This window comes from Rhyacophila brunnea, unplaced genomic scaffold (genome assembly GCF_057557595.1).
Source record: "Rhyacophila brunnea isolate RB1 unplaced genomic scaffold, BYU_Rbru_1.0 scaffold_4, whole genome shotgun sequence".
In the NCBI taxonomy this organism is placed as follows: Eukaryota; Metazoa; Arthropoda; class Insecta; order Trichoptera; family Rhyacophilidae; genus Rhyacophila; species Rhyacophila brunnea.
Genome location: NW_028233068.1, coordinates 36,297,760 through 36,312,870, shown reverse-complemented (window position 1 = coordinate 36,312,870; position 15,111 = coordinate 36,297,760). Strand labels below are relative to the sequence as shown.

Sequence of the window (15,111 nt, the reverse complement as noted above, 5' to 3'; positions counted from 1 at the left end):
CAAAATATACCAAAACTATTATGGTTTGATTTAGGCAGGGTATAATTGATTTTTAAAATCTAATAAATAGCCTACCTCCACCCTTCGCTACTGAGGTATACATACATACTCTGGTTGTATACATACATATTTAGCAAGGTTGAATAATGTATTATTTTTATTGCAGCGAGTTTTCCTATGACACGGCGAATCGGTCACCCCTACCAGAACCGAACCCCGCCGAAACGTAAGAAGCCGCGCACCTCCTTCACTAGGCTACAGATTGCAGAATTGGAGAAGAGGTTTCACAAGCAGAAGTATCTGGCGTCAGCGGAAAGGGCCGCTCTTGCCAAGGCCCTCAAGATGACTGATGCCCAAGTGAAGACATGGTTCCAGAACAGACGGACGAAATGGAGGTTAGTTTCAATCATAATTATGTACCTATTCGAATACGCCAAATGGCTAAATCATTTAATAATGCAAATGTTTTTCCCACAATCTGTATTTTTTTGTATTCGGCAGTCAGTCGGTATGTACACTTCAATTTATGGGAATTAATTATTTCTTACCTCGTTTGATATGTGTACCTACTAAATTTCTTTAAGGGATGCATTTGTTAAACTTTTCGAAAATATAAACTGACTTAAAATAGAGTAAACGTTTTATAACTTTGCACCTTTCACTACTACACTGATACGCCTCTTTCCCTGATTACCTCGCATAAAATTAGGTCAAATGATATATGTAGTAATACATAAATACTTAAATAGATAATATTATATGTAAAAAAATATTTTTAGAATATACCTACTACATCATTTTCATCCTAGGGCCAGAGTGCAAAGTTATGAAGCGTATACTCTACCTATAGGTATATATATGTTACGCCGAATGTGCGAAATTGACTATTACATGAAATGGGCTAAATTTTGGCTAATTCATGTAATAGTCAAGCCTGTTGCCTTATTCATGAATTAGGTAAATTTTCTGCTGAGTACATGAATTCGCCAGGGTATGGAATTCTTGAACTGTCAACATGACAGAAGAAAAAGTAAAATTAATACGGATGGTTTTATTAGTTATAATTGGACATAATATAATATTATTATTATTAGGTTAGGTTAGGTTTTGTAATTCTGAATTAAATTATTCAACTGAATGTCCATTTTGAGGTTAGCTAACAAGTGTCAACAAAGTATCACAAACATACAATCGACCATTGCACGATTGATACCCAAGCAAGAATCAAATCGCGAAAATATCTTTCAATACAATTCTTCCGTTATCATATTATAGTTCTAGATTTTTTTTTGCGCGTAGTAAATGGATATGAACGTCATTGTAGTTATTGATTGGTATATTTTTATATTATAATCAATGACATTTGACACATTTGGTTAGTTTGATTAGTTGCAAAAAACACCACCGGAGCGCGATCATCTATTTTGACCATAGATAATATATGTACATTTTGACCAATGCGTGCGCATTTGACACATTTAGTTTAGTTGCAAAAAATACCACCGTATCGCTACTATCTAATTTGTCCAATGCCAAGGATTTACGCACTCGCCAGATATTTTGTCTAATTCATGAATAAGGCAACGGGCTTGCATTTTTCATGATTTAGGCAAAATTTTGCCCATTTCAGGTAATACTCAATTTCGCACATTCGGCGTAACATATATCCAAAATATCTTTTATTTTACATATACCTACCTACCAATAGGTAGATTACCTTTTCAAAAAGCTCTAACAATTTGATAACCAAGTCGAAATTGGTATTTATGCAGTTGGCCGAATCATAGTTCATCGTAAGATGTTGTATTAGAAACAGACGACCGTATATCATTGAGATCAAATTCATATCTAAATAAAACATTTAAAAAATATGTAATTAAAACCACCGGAATATAAGGAAAAGACAGACAGATTATTTATAAGAAATCTGGTAAGTGCTTGTAAGTATCAAGTCATAATGATCGTGATAATAATGTCAATCAATATAAAATTAATATTTTCATTGAATCTAATAAAATTGAAACACTAGTGTTTGTAATGCTCAATAATATCTAGTTCTCATGTATACAAATTTTTAAATAAATTAAAATGATTATAATATTTTTAATCAATACCTACATCTGACTAGCTCACTATCATTACTTATCGTAGTAAAATGTGGATTAATAATATGATGAGACATGCAGGTTATACAAAATTGTACAGAGTGGTTACACAGCCATACATTGAACGTGAGTTTCTGACCAACGAGCTAATAATATGGAAAACTTGTAGTGAGCTTTGAGCTTTTATTAAACATTATCATATTAGTCGAATCAAATTAGACTTTGTCCGTCCATATTGTGCGTGATTGGTAGATACAACCTCAGACTCGGCTTTTCCATATATACGTAGGCACTATATATTTATTATATACTTGTCAGGCAAGAATGTCATGATTTCAAGTGAATTTATGACACGTTTTGATACTTTACGTGTGGAATTAATTTAAAATTATTAATGTTGACTACTGTAGTAAATGGTATACTTACGTTAAAATATATACACACGGTTTGGTACTGATATGAATTTCAGTAATTATAAGTAGGCATTTACTACTAGGTATGTACCTATAATTAAAATAAAATCATACTGTTAAGTACAGTTATTATGGCATCACGAAAAGTATTAGATAGAGTACCTACTGCATCGTTCAATCATCATTATGGAAAATGTAGAGACAAAACATGTTATTGTTGTCGCATATTTTTTCTTAATATGAACACTGAAGCGAATTTGACCAAATAAATCATTTGGTAGTAAAAAAATCTTCAGATGATGTACCTAGTTATATTTTTTTGATTCCAAAAATATCATTCAACATTAAAATTAATTACTTCTGGACATTTAATACATGACACTTAGATTTATTTGAAATAACATAATATAGACATTGCTTTGCGGGCCAAAAAGAGATCCTCATCAATGGCACTCAGCTCGAACAGGTGAAAAACTACATCTATCTGGGACAACAAGACGTGTCTATAGATGGATGTATATTTGATGAAATTGTTCGCCCAGTAAAGCTAGGCTGGAGTGCTTTTTGCCGCTTGAATAATGTCTTCAGAAGTGACCTTCTACTGTGCCTAAAGCGCAACGTGTTCAACCAGTGTGTGCTTTCCGTAATCACATATGCGTGTGAAACATGGACCCCAAGTAAAAGAGAGATCCAGAAACTTAGAGTAGCACAACGCGGTATGGAGAGGTGCATGTTGGGCATAACGCGAAAGGACAAAAAGAGGAATGAGTGGATAAGGAAGCAGACAAGGGTTTGCGATGTGATAGAGTTCATTAAAAGCCTCAAATGGAGATGGGCTGGACACATTGCTAGAAGAAGATACAATTGTTGGACGAATTCATCCAGTGGTATCCAAGAGGTACAAAACTTCCGCAAGGTAGACCTAGAGACCGCTGGATCGATGAAATGATAAAGTTCTTCGGAAGTACGTGGAAACGCAATGCACAGGTCCGATAGAAGCGGAAGCAGCTTGAAGAGGCCTTCATCCAGCAGTGGATAGACTCAGGCTGATGATGATGATGATGATGAAAATAGACATGTTCTTTAAGAATTTTTTTGTTGAAGATTTCGTAGTAGTATTGTACTATATTGTTAATATTTTTTCTCCCTCTTTCTATATCTCTGAATATATGCATCTTAGATGTTAGTTCTAGCTAGAAACACGTGATACCTATACTATTATGAGTTGGTCTTTGCATTTTTATTAATATTATATACTTACCCTTAAAAAAACAAATTACCTATTACTATCGGAACACGATTGCATAATTTATTTTTATATTGCCAGTCAATGAATGCTAGCCAATGAATGCTTGCCATTTGAAATTATTAATAACAATGCTAACGATCCAACGTCTTTTGTAGGTATTGGCATTCAAATAAAAAAGGCTCGAAAACAATAAGAGCCGTCGAAGCGTAGAGAGATAAAACTTCGATTAGCGCTATTCTGGTTAGTGTTGTGACAATGTATTTAGCCGGTCGATAAATCAATACTCGAATTCTTTCCGAATGAATCGAAAGACCGTCTGCGCAACCTTTTTAACGTGACGTGTTAATCTGTTCGAATTAAGACCCGTCCAAGCTCACCATCAATTGTTTATTGTGCGTGTACAGAAAATACTAATTCAGAATTCAGACAGAGAAAGCTGTTGAGAGATCCGTTTATTGTGTTGCCGACCTCACATATTCGAATTCGACGCAACGATAACGCATTAATTTTACTCATGTAATTTTAGTTGATATTAAAAATCACGTGAATTATTGATTTTTATGTTTATTTGTGGATGAGCACAACATACACATAAACAAAAGAATACCTATATACCCGTACAATATCTCTTATTGCGTTTGTTATTATTATCACTGTCAATAATTTTAATTGTATTGCAATATTACTTGAAACAATCCTGCAGAGTTCATGAGCCTTGAGTATCTTCAGTTCAATCATTGGTAAGGTTGTTTTTATAACAATATAATTGAATAAATATGGTTGAATATTAATTTAAAAACTGTTCTTCAGATCCTTTCGACACACCGTAGTATTGGTGTGCCAATCTGTTTTCTCATTTAAAACTCATTGGACGCGGACAACACGGCTGCCGTGTCCCCGTTAAATGGCCATTAGATGCAAGTAGCATGTTATTTAAATGTGGTAATTAAAAATTAATTAAATGGCACGCAGCGATTGTGTTAATTGTAACATTCTGTAACAAGAATTACAGAATTACGCCTGACTCCCCCGTAGTGAGACATTTACCACAAGCGTTGAAGATTAGATACGTATTGATCCATATTATGCATTGATACATATAAAATACATGAAATTTGCACCGATATACATATTTTTAATTGATATAATATGTAGGCAATATGTTCTCTCATCTTTTAGATAGCAAGCTACACATGATTACTGAGAATAGTTTTTAATTCCATCAACGGATGGTTACTGTCTTTAAATTGATCGTGATTCAGTTGCTTATTCTGAGAAACTGCGAATTTTGACTTGGATAGGTACGTAGTTTAATGAGAAGTCCACAATTTATGTTGCGTGGAAAATAAGGTTTGATTTCGGTGAATTATAGAGACGCCGCACTATTAAATTTTGCAGAATAATCAAAGTAGGAAACCGCTTACCTACTTGATTTGAACTGCGTAAACGGAATTGTAGTGATATGTCATTGTTAAAAGAGGATATATATTTTTGGTATTTTAATGAATGAAATTACCTGTGGGGAGTGTGAACTGCGCAGGCGCATTCGCTAAAGAGCCACTCCGTTATCTCGCGTTGTTGGGACAGCGCTTTTAATGGACAATCTGTGTTTTGCGCCCGCCTAAGATTGCGCCCGCCGGCGACACAAAAAAAACACACGACAAAAGACGATATTGCTTATAACGCGATGAAAAAAACTAGCCACTTGGTGCGGCAGTCTCCCGGCCAATAACCGTGATTTTTTTTTTTTAAATAGTTCTTGTTGTCAATAAAATTCCGAATGAAGGGTTTGTAAGTAGGTACATATTCTTCAATTTTAATCCACTCGTGCACATGTAATTTTATGTCAATATTGAAATCCGTAGGTACCTACGTACTTATGGAGTAGGAATGTTTTAAATTAATCTATATGTGTGTTTATAGAATCGTTTCCCCAATTTTCCTTTAGACTTTAGAGACAGGTAATTTAAGAGCGTAGGTAGTGCACTTTTGACAACATATTTTATTTTGGGTCCTTTAAATTGCGGATCGAAAATTATCTTTTTTGAATCAGATTTGAGAGCTTTATTTTTAACCTATTAATCAAAAATTATCAACTTTAGTTAGATTCAGACGTAAGGGATTTTTTATGTTACGATGATTTCAAAAAAATGCATCTACAATGACATGTGACTTCAAATCTCTCATTGTACCTACCACTGTGGTTACGTGTAGGTAGGTACCTACTACAGTTTGGGGAAAATTGATCTATTAAATGTAAAATTAGAGGTTTTTCATTTTCAATTTACTAATACTACATAAAGAATCGGCATTTTCTTTCCTATTCCGAGTATACTTACTGTCATAAAATTGATAATCTCGGGTTCTAATTGGTGGCTTGTGAGTTCAAATCTTAGGGATGGGTCAAATTATTATAATTATAACTGAATGGGGTGAGTGTTTAGCTAACAACCAATCCCCATATATTTTATCAGGTTTAAAACAATAATATAATATCATGAATAACCGATATAAAACGGACGTTGCCACTACCAACGCTGGCTAGTGTCATCTTGAGGCGCAATCCGCAACCTTTTAAATTCTTTAATTGATAGTGTGTGGGCTTGTATTTTTTTATAATGTTTATTTAGGTAGGCACATTGTTTCATGTTTATGATTAGTTAAACTTATAGTTATGTTGTAGGTATGTCGTGTGTGTGATTTTATGTAAAGGCATTATGTAAACAATATGAATATACATTGTAATAAAATAACCACCATTCATTGTGAATAGCGATTTTTAATGTAAGTAAGATGGGCGTAAGTAGACATTTAACATTTAGATAAACCACGTAGTACATTTAAACACGTGAATGTTTTATGTATTCATATTGAAATGAGCGTTGCAATTATATTTGATTGTATCACGTTTTCTTTTTAAAGTTTTACAACGTAATTGACGTAAATTACCGTAAATCATCGCGACTACGTAAACTTTTCCACGGTATTCAATTGCAATGAGACAGTTACCGCTCTTCATAATACAGGGTTACTTCAAACGATTTCAATTTTAATTATTTGTGGTATTTGGGTTGTCACCGTTATCCAGGGCACACTTTTACGTGGCAAATCTAAGATCTAATATTATAGCCGTGTTGCCAGTTTGAGAATTTTCTCGCTTAAAGCATTTTTTTAATAAGCATTTAGCTTGCAAACATCGCATCTGGCAAATGTAGGTAAAACTGGCGTTTTTGATACCATCTTAATATTTCCCATAAAAACGTTAAAATATTTACCAAATTTTATTGAAAATTAACACATTGACCGTTTTCTGTGGTAAGTAAGTACTTTATGTTAACAATAAAATAATTTGACCATATTTACAATATTTAATTAAGAGTTTAAATTATTTTTTAATAATTGTTTGACTTATTTTTTGTTATAAAAACAACATTTCTTCTTTAATCTTTGTTCTCGTTTATTAAAATGACAGTTTATAAAGATTTTTGTAAATATTACAAAAATATGGCATGATTTGTTACCAAATATGTTATTTTCCCATTTTGTCATATTTGTAGTTGTTTATTCATTTAAGTGGTTACCATTTGTAGTTGTTCAACTATTAAGTTAAAGATTTTAATATGTGGGTACATAATTGATTGATAGACAGAACAGTTTATATAGGTTATTTTTTATTGTATGTACTTGTAGGTACACTGTATTACATTTTGGGGGTGAATATAGTATATATTTAATAGTTTTATGTCCCCCGTCACCATCACAAAACAAATTGAAGTGTTCACAGCTCGACTTTCGCTCTCCGATTGACACTCAGTCCGAAATTTCGTCGCACCTATAGTTGAAAATTATTTGCCGTTTCACTGAAGTACCGTCTTAATATGATATTCGAGTGACGCGTACTTAATTATCGTCCAAGCTAATTAGTTATACTTAATGTTGATAGATATATTATATTTAATCATTTTTGGGATTACAAATTATTTTTTCTCGCTACGTTTGTAAAATGCATCAAACTACTCATCAGCAACATCTTCTTGGGTACGTGTTAAAACTGTGAACTAACATGCTCCTCCCATTTTTCCATTATAAACTAACAAGCTCCTCCCATTTAGTCGACAACAGCGCCTAGAAGCGTAGCCAAGAAGATGTTGCAGAAGAGTAATGCAAACACAACCTATTTTATACAGTAAGTACCTACGTAAAAATTCTGAATAAATGTGCAAAAAAATCGAAAAAATAGTTTCATATAGAAATAACTATTACATCCAATTGAAAAACATGCACATTGCTATTATATACATTAAAAATAATACACTAGAAATGGCTTTATGAAAAATATACATCATATTATTATGTTGTCTCACATGATACGTAGAGTTTATTGATTTTGAATCAATTTAAATTTGAATCCAAATATATGGGATAATTTTTTATACCACACATATTATATAATACTAAAGCCGATGGAATATAATATCTAAATAGCATCTGACGAAGCTAGAAAAATCTATATGATATATTATTACTTGTGATTTTCCAATTATCTTTACAATAAAACGGAAATGGGGTAACGGCCTGGGCTTTTGTGAACTTAATGAAATGGCGTTATGTAGGTACCAATTTTTCACTCAAATTTCAAGAATTTTCTAATAAATATTTATATACTTAATATAATATATATTTCTGTTATATCAGTATTAATTGTAATCAATGTTAATTAATATGATTGCGTGTTCATAACAGCTCGATTCACTGCTGTGCCCTGTAGATTGAAAATTGTATAAAACAATGTAATAGCCTGCACTATTTATAGGTAAGAATTGAAACGGATTATCGAGATAAAGTTAAATTTGTTTGTATTAATCCTATAGAAACCGTAAAAGTAATTACGTATTATTCGAGAGTCGAGGAAACAGCCATTACGTGAACAATCCGCGTTCCACTTTACGATTATATTTCATTTATGGAAAAAGTGTTGTTTTAAACAAGCCTAAAAATAATGACTTTGTCGTCGAATAATAATAGACACAAAAACTGTGCAATAATTATTGTTTTATACGTTTAATGTTTACTGCTTTACGTAAATGGTTAAGATAAGAAATAATCCGCTCGGCATTTTATTACAGACGCTGCGAACATTTAAATATATATTAAATTACTGGCATGACTGCAATGAATGTGAAATATTGGAAACAGTTAAATTAAAATCAAGAATCGAGATTTCATTCGATTAGAATGAATAACTACTTTATCGACCGCCACTCTGGCGATGATATATTTTAATTATATCAGGGAATTAATCTAAGACCCTTATTATTTTATCAACAATATGATGTTATTATTCAGTAAAACAATCGATATTTTTTAGCTACAATATTTATGACTTGATTAATTGAATACTTACATGATCAGCATATGCACTTAGTTATTAATTTCGAAATGAAAGAAAATATTTTTTTAGGTAAACGAAGACAACGAATTCTACGAGGGTGGGTCAATAATTCCTTAGAAAAAAGCATTAAAACAGTTTTTATTTTTGTATTTTTTTTTATTTCTCAACATAATCTCCTTGGAGCTCAATAAACTTGGTTAGACGTTTCTCAATTTTTTTTAAACCGTCAGAAAAATAAGTTTTCGGAAGGTCCTCAAAATAAGCATTTGTCCGATCGATGACTTCTTCATTTGAAAAAAAACGTTGTCCACTTAGCCATTTTTTTAAGTTTGGGAAAAGGAAAAAGTCACTGGGGGGGGCTAAATCTGGCGAATACGGTGGGTGGTCGACCAATTCGAACTTCAATTCTTAAATTTTAGCCATTGATCGTAAACATGTGTGAACACGGGCATTGTCCTGATGAAAGAGGTTTTTTTTCCTGTTTAAATGAGGCCGTTTTTCTTCAATTTTGTTTTTTAGCTGGTCCAATAAAGATGCATAATAATCCCCTGTTATTGTTTTTCCTTTTTCCAAATAGTCAACGAAAATAATTCCACGTGCATCCCAAAATACAGTAGCCATAACCTTACCAGCTGATTTTACGGTTTTCGCCTTCTTTGGACATGGTTCGCCTTTCGCAATTCACTGCTTTGACTGTTCTTTCGTCTCGGGAGTATAGTGGTGTATCCATGTTTCATCTACAGTCACAAAGCGACGAAAAAATTCATCCCGATTGCGTTGTATGAGCGACAACAGGGCTTTAGAGGCCACCACCCTATTGCGTTTATTGTCGACTGTGAGCAAACGCGGCACCCATCTTGCAGAAATTTTTTTCATGCCCAATTTGTCATGTAAAATAGAAATGACGCTACCTTTTGAGATCCCTGTAACCTCAATTATCTCACTCAACTTTAATCTTCGGTCACTTAACACCATATCGTGGATTTTATTGATCATTTCTGGTGTAGTCACCTCTACAGGACGTCCTGAGCGTGGTTCATCCTTTGTTGATGTACGACCACGTTTAAATTCATTTAACCAGTTATAAATAGTTGCAAGTGAAGGAGCAGATATGCCGTGAACTAAATCCAACTCATTTTTTATTTCCTTTGCTGTTAACCCTTTTATATTAAGATGTTTAATAACAGCTCTAAACTCAATTTTCTCCATTTTTTGTAAACAAGCAAATTTTTTTTTAAAATGTACGAGAAACACACAACAACCCGACCAATCTGATTGAAACTTCGCAGCATACTGAATCGGTAGTGCCGCTGCATGAAAACAAACCGCTTACAGTACTAGTCGCGCCACCTGTTGGCTTTTCTAAGGACTTATTGACCCACCCTCGTATTATGAAAAATCAATTACTATTGGCCTTATCAATGATTAGATACATCACTGACCTGTGTGTAATATATTTCTATAAATCTAACACCTACATAATAATATAACTAGGTGGATGTTGAAACTTAAGTGAAATATGAAGTATCTTGCATTAACTAACAAGTAAATTTCGAGATACAAAAGTAACATCGTATTACCAAGTCTATTAATAACCGCCCAACTCAATTTTAACATCAATTTATAAAAAAAGTGTGACTTGCCTCCTTTTAGACCATTAATATTATGAGATTTAATGGTATGCTACAGGCTTTATTCTCTACTACTTCTTAATGCCAACTGGTTATAGATAGATAGATGCCTTGCCTTGTATGAAGACGTAATATTAATATTATATTTGAATATGAAATAGTACCTACTGTGAAATCGTTTATCAGCAGTAATCACGCAAACTGTGGAATAATAAAAGAGTTTGGATTATAACTAGAGGGGGTTTTATAAATTTTGTAATATTAAGTATAAAATTTAATGGCGATCGTCAACATTTTTGTGTTGTTGATTTGGTACATCCGTAATATCGATTATAAATTTTCGTGTATCTCTGCTATGTTCTGCGGTCTTTTGATATTACACCACGTCGATATAAGTACATTAATTTTTGTGTTTATTCATTAAAATGTTCAAAACAATGATGGTTCAGTGTGTTTAGATGCCGATCTTTGTACATTTTCACATGCAGTAGCTAGGTACCCAGGTACATTACGTTAGAATTGTAATGTTAATGCTATACCTAGTTCAAAGTCGAATATGTTTGGCATTTGAAGTGGTCAATGTATGCGAATTATGCGATAATCAATAAACAACATCCATTTGTAACTAATGCAAGGTTCATAGTTTATCACGTCAATATCAGCTATCCGTAAGTAAATTTAATATGAAATTTACTGTTTGAGCGAATTTAAACGTAATCTAGGATTTTAATACGGTTGTACGGTTTTTTCACAGATGCAGACGATAATAGTCTGAAGTTTGCTGAATATGCAATACGCGTGTGCTGAATTTAGTCATAAGTTTTAGTTCTTTTTCGACGTATTTGGAATTAATTATTCTACTGAATATTCTGATGGTACCCTATATAATATAGTAAGTAAGACTCAAGAAGAATGAATTTTAATGTTTAAATGCAGATTTTTTACATTTTGACATTCAAATTTATTCTTATTTAGATTATTTAGGTATACTAAAGGACTTTATGGGTTAGTATAGAATATAGACAATACACTTATGACGTGTATGTTTTTATGTGAGACATCGAATCGGTATTGAAATTTCCGTATTTAGAAAGGGACGCCATATTAAATTCTCGACTGCTCATATCTATTTACAGGAAATTACAGAAAAAAACGGTAATTATAATCAAATGTTTTGTAACCATATTATGTTTGTTTCAGGCGGAGCACATGTATTTCACAGTACGAAATAAACATGATTCCTTATAAAGATAATATGGATAATTATTTATATTTATATAACTTGTAGAGATATTATTAAATTCATTGTTGAATACCGTTTGATAATTCCATCTTTGATTAAAATATATAATATATGTTCAAATAACATGGTTTTAAAAATCGTATATTAGTTTATGACACAAGATTTCAGTAAATTAGTAACACCAAAAAAATGAAATTATAAGATTAACACTGTCTTTCAAATGGAAATTTATTCAGTACCTAAGTGCAACTCAATTACCAAACGAAATTATTCAAAAGTCACAAGTATTGTATAATATTGATATTTCTGACATTAATATTCATTACTGTCACCATTAGTAGATTATTATTCTTCATGAATATTTGACAGTTATATTCGTAAAAGGTTATCGTTAAGTGTCACTTAACGACTTTTACACATACATCAAGATGGCTGCGTTACCTGGGAAACGTTTTTAAAGAAGCTGTAATCTTTCAATATTCGAAGATTTATGAGATATTTTTAGTTATAAATGAAGAGAATAATTTAATATTATTAGACAGATGGCTCATACAACGGAAGCAAACGATGTCACACTTATTCAAAAAAAAAATCTTATTAATTTATTGTTAAGATAAACCAAACAAGAAGTAACATTGTGTATATTATTATTATTAGTTATAGCATTATGGAGAGATCGAGAGATGAGAAAGATAACAAATATATTTAATGTACACCTCAGTGGCGAAGGGTGAAGGTAGGCTGTTAAGATTTGATGTAAATAGTGCTCACTAAACTTTGTCAGTCATACTTATTTGTTTTCCTTCAACTGAGCATATAATTTGCAGAGGTGCTGGTTAGTTTTTAAAATGTAATTAAACCCTGCCTAAACCAAATCATAATGGGCGATCCGACAAAAAAAGTGCACACTTTTTAAATCATACTTATTTGTACATATTATTACAGATGGTGCTGGTTAGTTTTTTTTTTAAATGCATTAAGCTCTGCCTAAGCAAACCAAAAAAAAAAATATATTATTCTGACTATAAAATATCTAAAATTATGTCTGGTTTAAAGGCATGATATTTTATAGATAAATGAATATTTGTTGACTGTTATCTACTATGGCTTGGATTAGGCAGGGTTTAATTGAATTTTGAAAACTAACAAACACTATCTATATATTGTAGCATTAGTGCAATGAAAATAAATTCGTTTGACTGACAAAGTTTAGTGTGCACTATTTATGTCGGATTTTAATAATCTACCTCCACTCTTCGCCACTGGATACCTACTTATAAGTTTACAAAAAATAGAAACTTTTCGTTTAACGGAGAATAGGTACAATTTTTAAAATTGTAAATTATTTGTTTATTTTAAATTTGTTTCAATGCGGTTTGGTTTAAAGGTGACTGAAACGTACAAATAGCTTGTGTTTCAAATGGGAATACAATAGCGACAATGCTTTCAAGATAAAGCAAACACTGACATTGTGTATTCCAGATATCTTCATTGCTATGGCTGGGTTTCGGTTGACATCAACATCACTGAAAGCTACCATTAATGCATGAACCCGTTCATTCACAAATACTTTATTGAAAGTATCCTTAAAATAATTACAAGATAAAAAGAACTTTTTATATAGTACCACGTTTTTAAATTTTCTGTTGAATCATATAAACTTGGCAACTCTATGTATTAATAAAAACTTTTTATTGTACTTGATAGAAATACTGAATAAAAATATAGAATACAGAAAGTCATTTTGACATTTCATATTGATTTCCATAGTAACGCACGTATATGTTAATAATTTAGTTGCTAGGACCCACTTAGCAACCAACTTTCCATACAAAATAGAATTAACTGAAAATGAATTCAATTCTGCTTCAAAATGGCTAAAAGTATTAAAAGAATGCACTGTCGTCGTGTTCTGATATATTATAAAAGTTTTAAATATCTAGCTACTCGGGAAGTTAGTTAAAAATCTTCAATCATCCAATACAAATCTTGGACAAACAAGAAAAAATATGTACTGGACACACAAGAAAAAATTAGTTCTGGAAAAACAAGAATACGAGCTAATAAAAACGTGGTAATAAAATATCAAGCAACACGTGACGAGATTGCAGTCAATTCATATTATTTTATGAAAAGTCATTACAAGGTGAAACTCTACCACTCTGGTCGATTCTCTGCATTCCTTTGTCAATCGTTAACCCTTTGCACGAGGCACGCACAAAAAAATGTTATGGTGGAGGAGATTTACAGAATCTAGCAGGTGCCGCTGACTTCCGCATTTACCCTACCTACTACTTATATTCGTCATTTCAACCTTAGATCCTGTAGTTTTTCAAGTAAATTCCCAATACTCAGACACTCGCACTTTGTGTATATAGTGATGAAGACCTGGTCTGTATAATTATATGCTTTGTGTATCGTAGAGTCGTAAGAAAAAAGGGGACAGGCCGTTGAGAATGTTAATTGCCAATCGATAGCCTAATCATCTGGATCACGATCTTCAGTGATGAGGTCCTGATATTTCATTTACCTGAAGTAAAAGAGGTTATAAATTCGTGCTGAAACCGTCAGATATTATTATCCTTGCAGATTGGGTGGACGAATGCATGGTCCCCACAAGGAGGGGGGCTGACAGGGCTCTAGCCTAGGGGCCCACGGGCGTGACGGGTCGACCAGATAAATGAGATAAATACACATCTTTAATTTGCTCTAATAGCAAAAAAAGGCGCTATTTTACTTCAGAGTTATTACCATTTTAAAATATATGATTGTTGTGACGTGTTGAGTGATATCTACTCGACATCTCCATAATTCGATGTGTTAAAAAAATCGCTAAATTACACTGAATTTTATTTGACCTCGAACACCATTTGAAAAACAACACTGGAGACCGTCAGACTGCCTTTAACCATAGCGATAGGTAGGGGGGCCCGCTTCAAGATGTAGGGGCCATGGACGTATGTATAAAATCATTTGAAAATTTTAATGCTCAAACCAATGATGCTCACACAGAGCTTTACCGTCCAAGCTTTTGACGTAGGTATATGACACAGGTGGTATTATGATGGTTTTGTAAAG

General features: G+C 32.6%; 1 protein-coding gene across 1 annotated transcript in view; it reads left to right on the top strand.

The window, feature by feature from the left end:
• Positions 1-15,111, top strand: part of C15 (homeobox protein C15) — a 94,127-nt gene that overhangs the window by 47,840 nt on the left and 31,176 nt on the right. Inside the window, exon 2 of the mRNA XM_085954768.1 lies at positions 167-395. Coding sequence (XP_085810894.1) covers positions 167-395 — 229 coding nt within the window. The remainder of the gene's footprint in view (positions 1-166; positions 396-15,111) is intronic.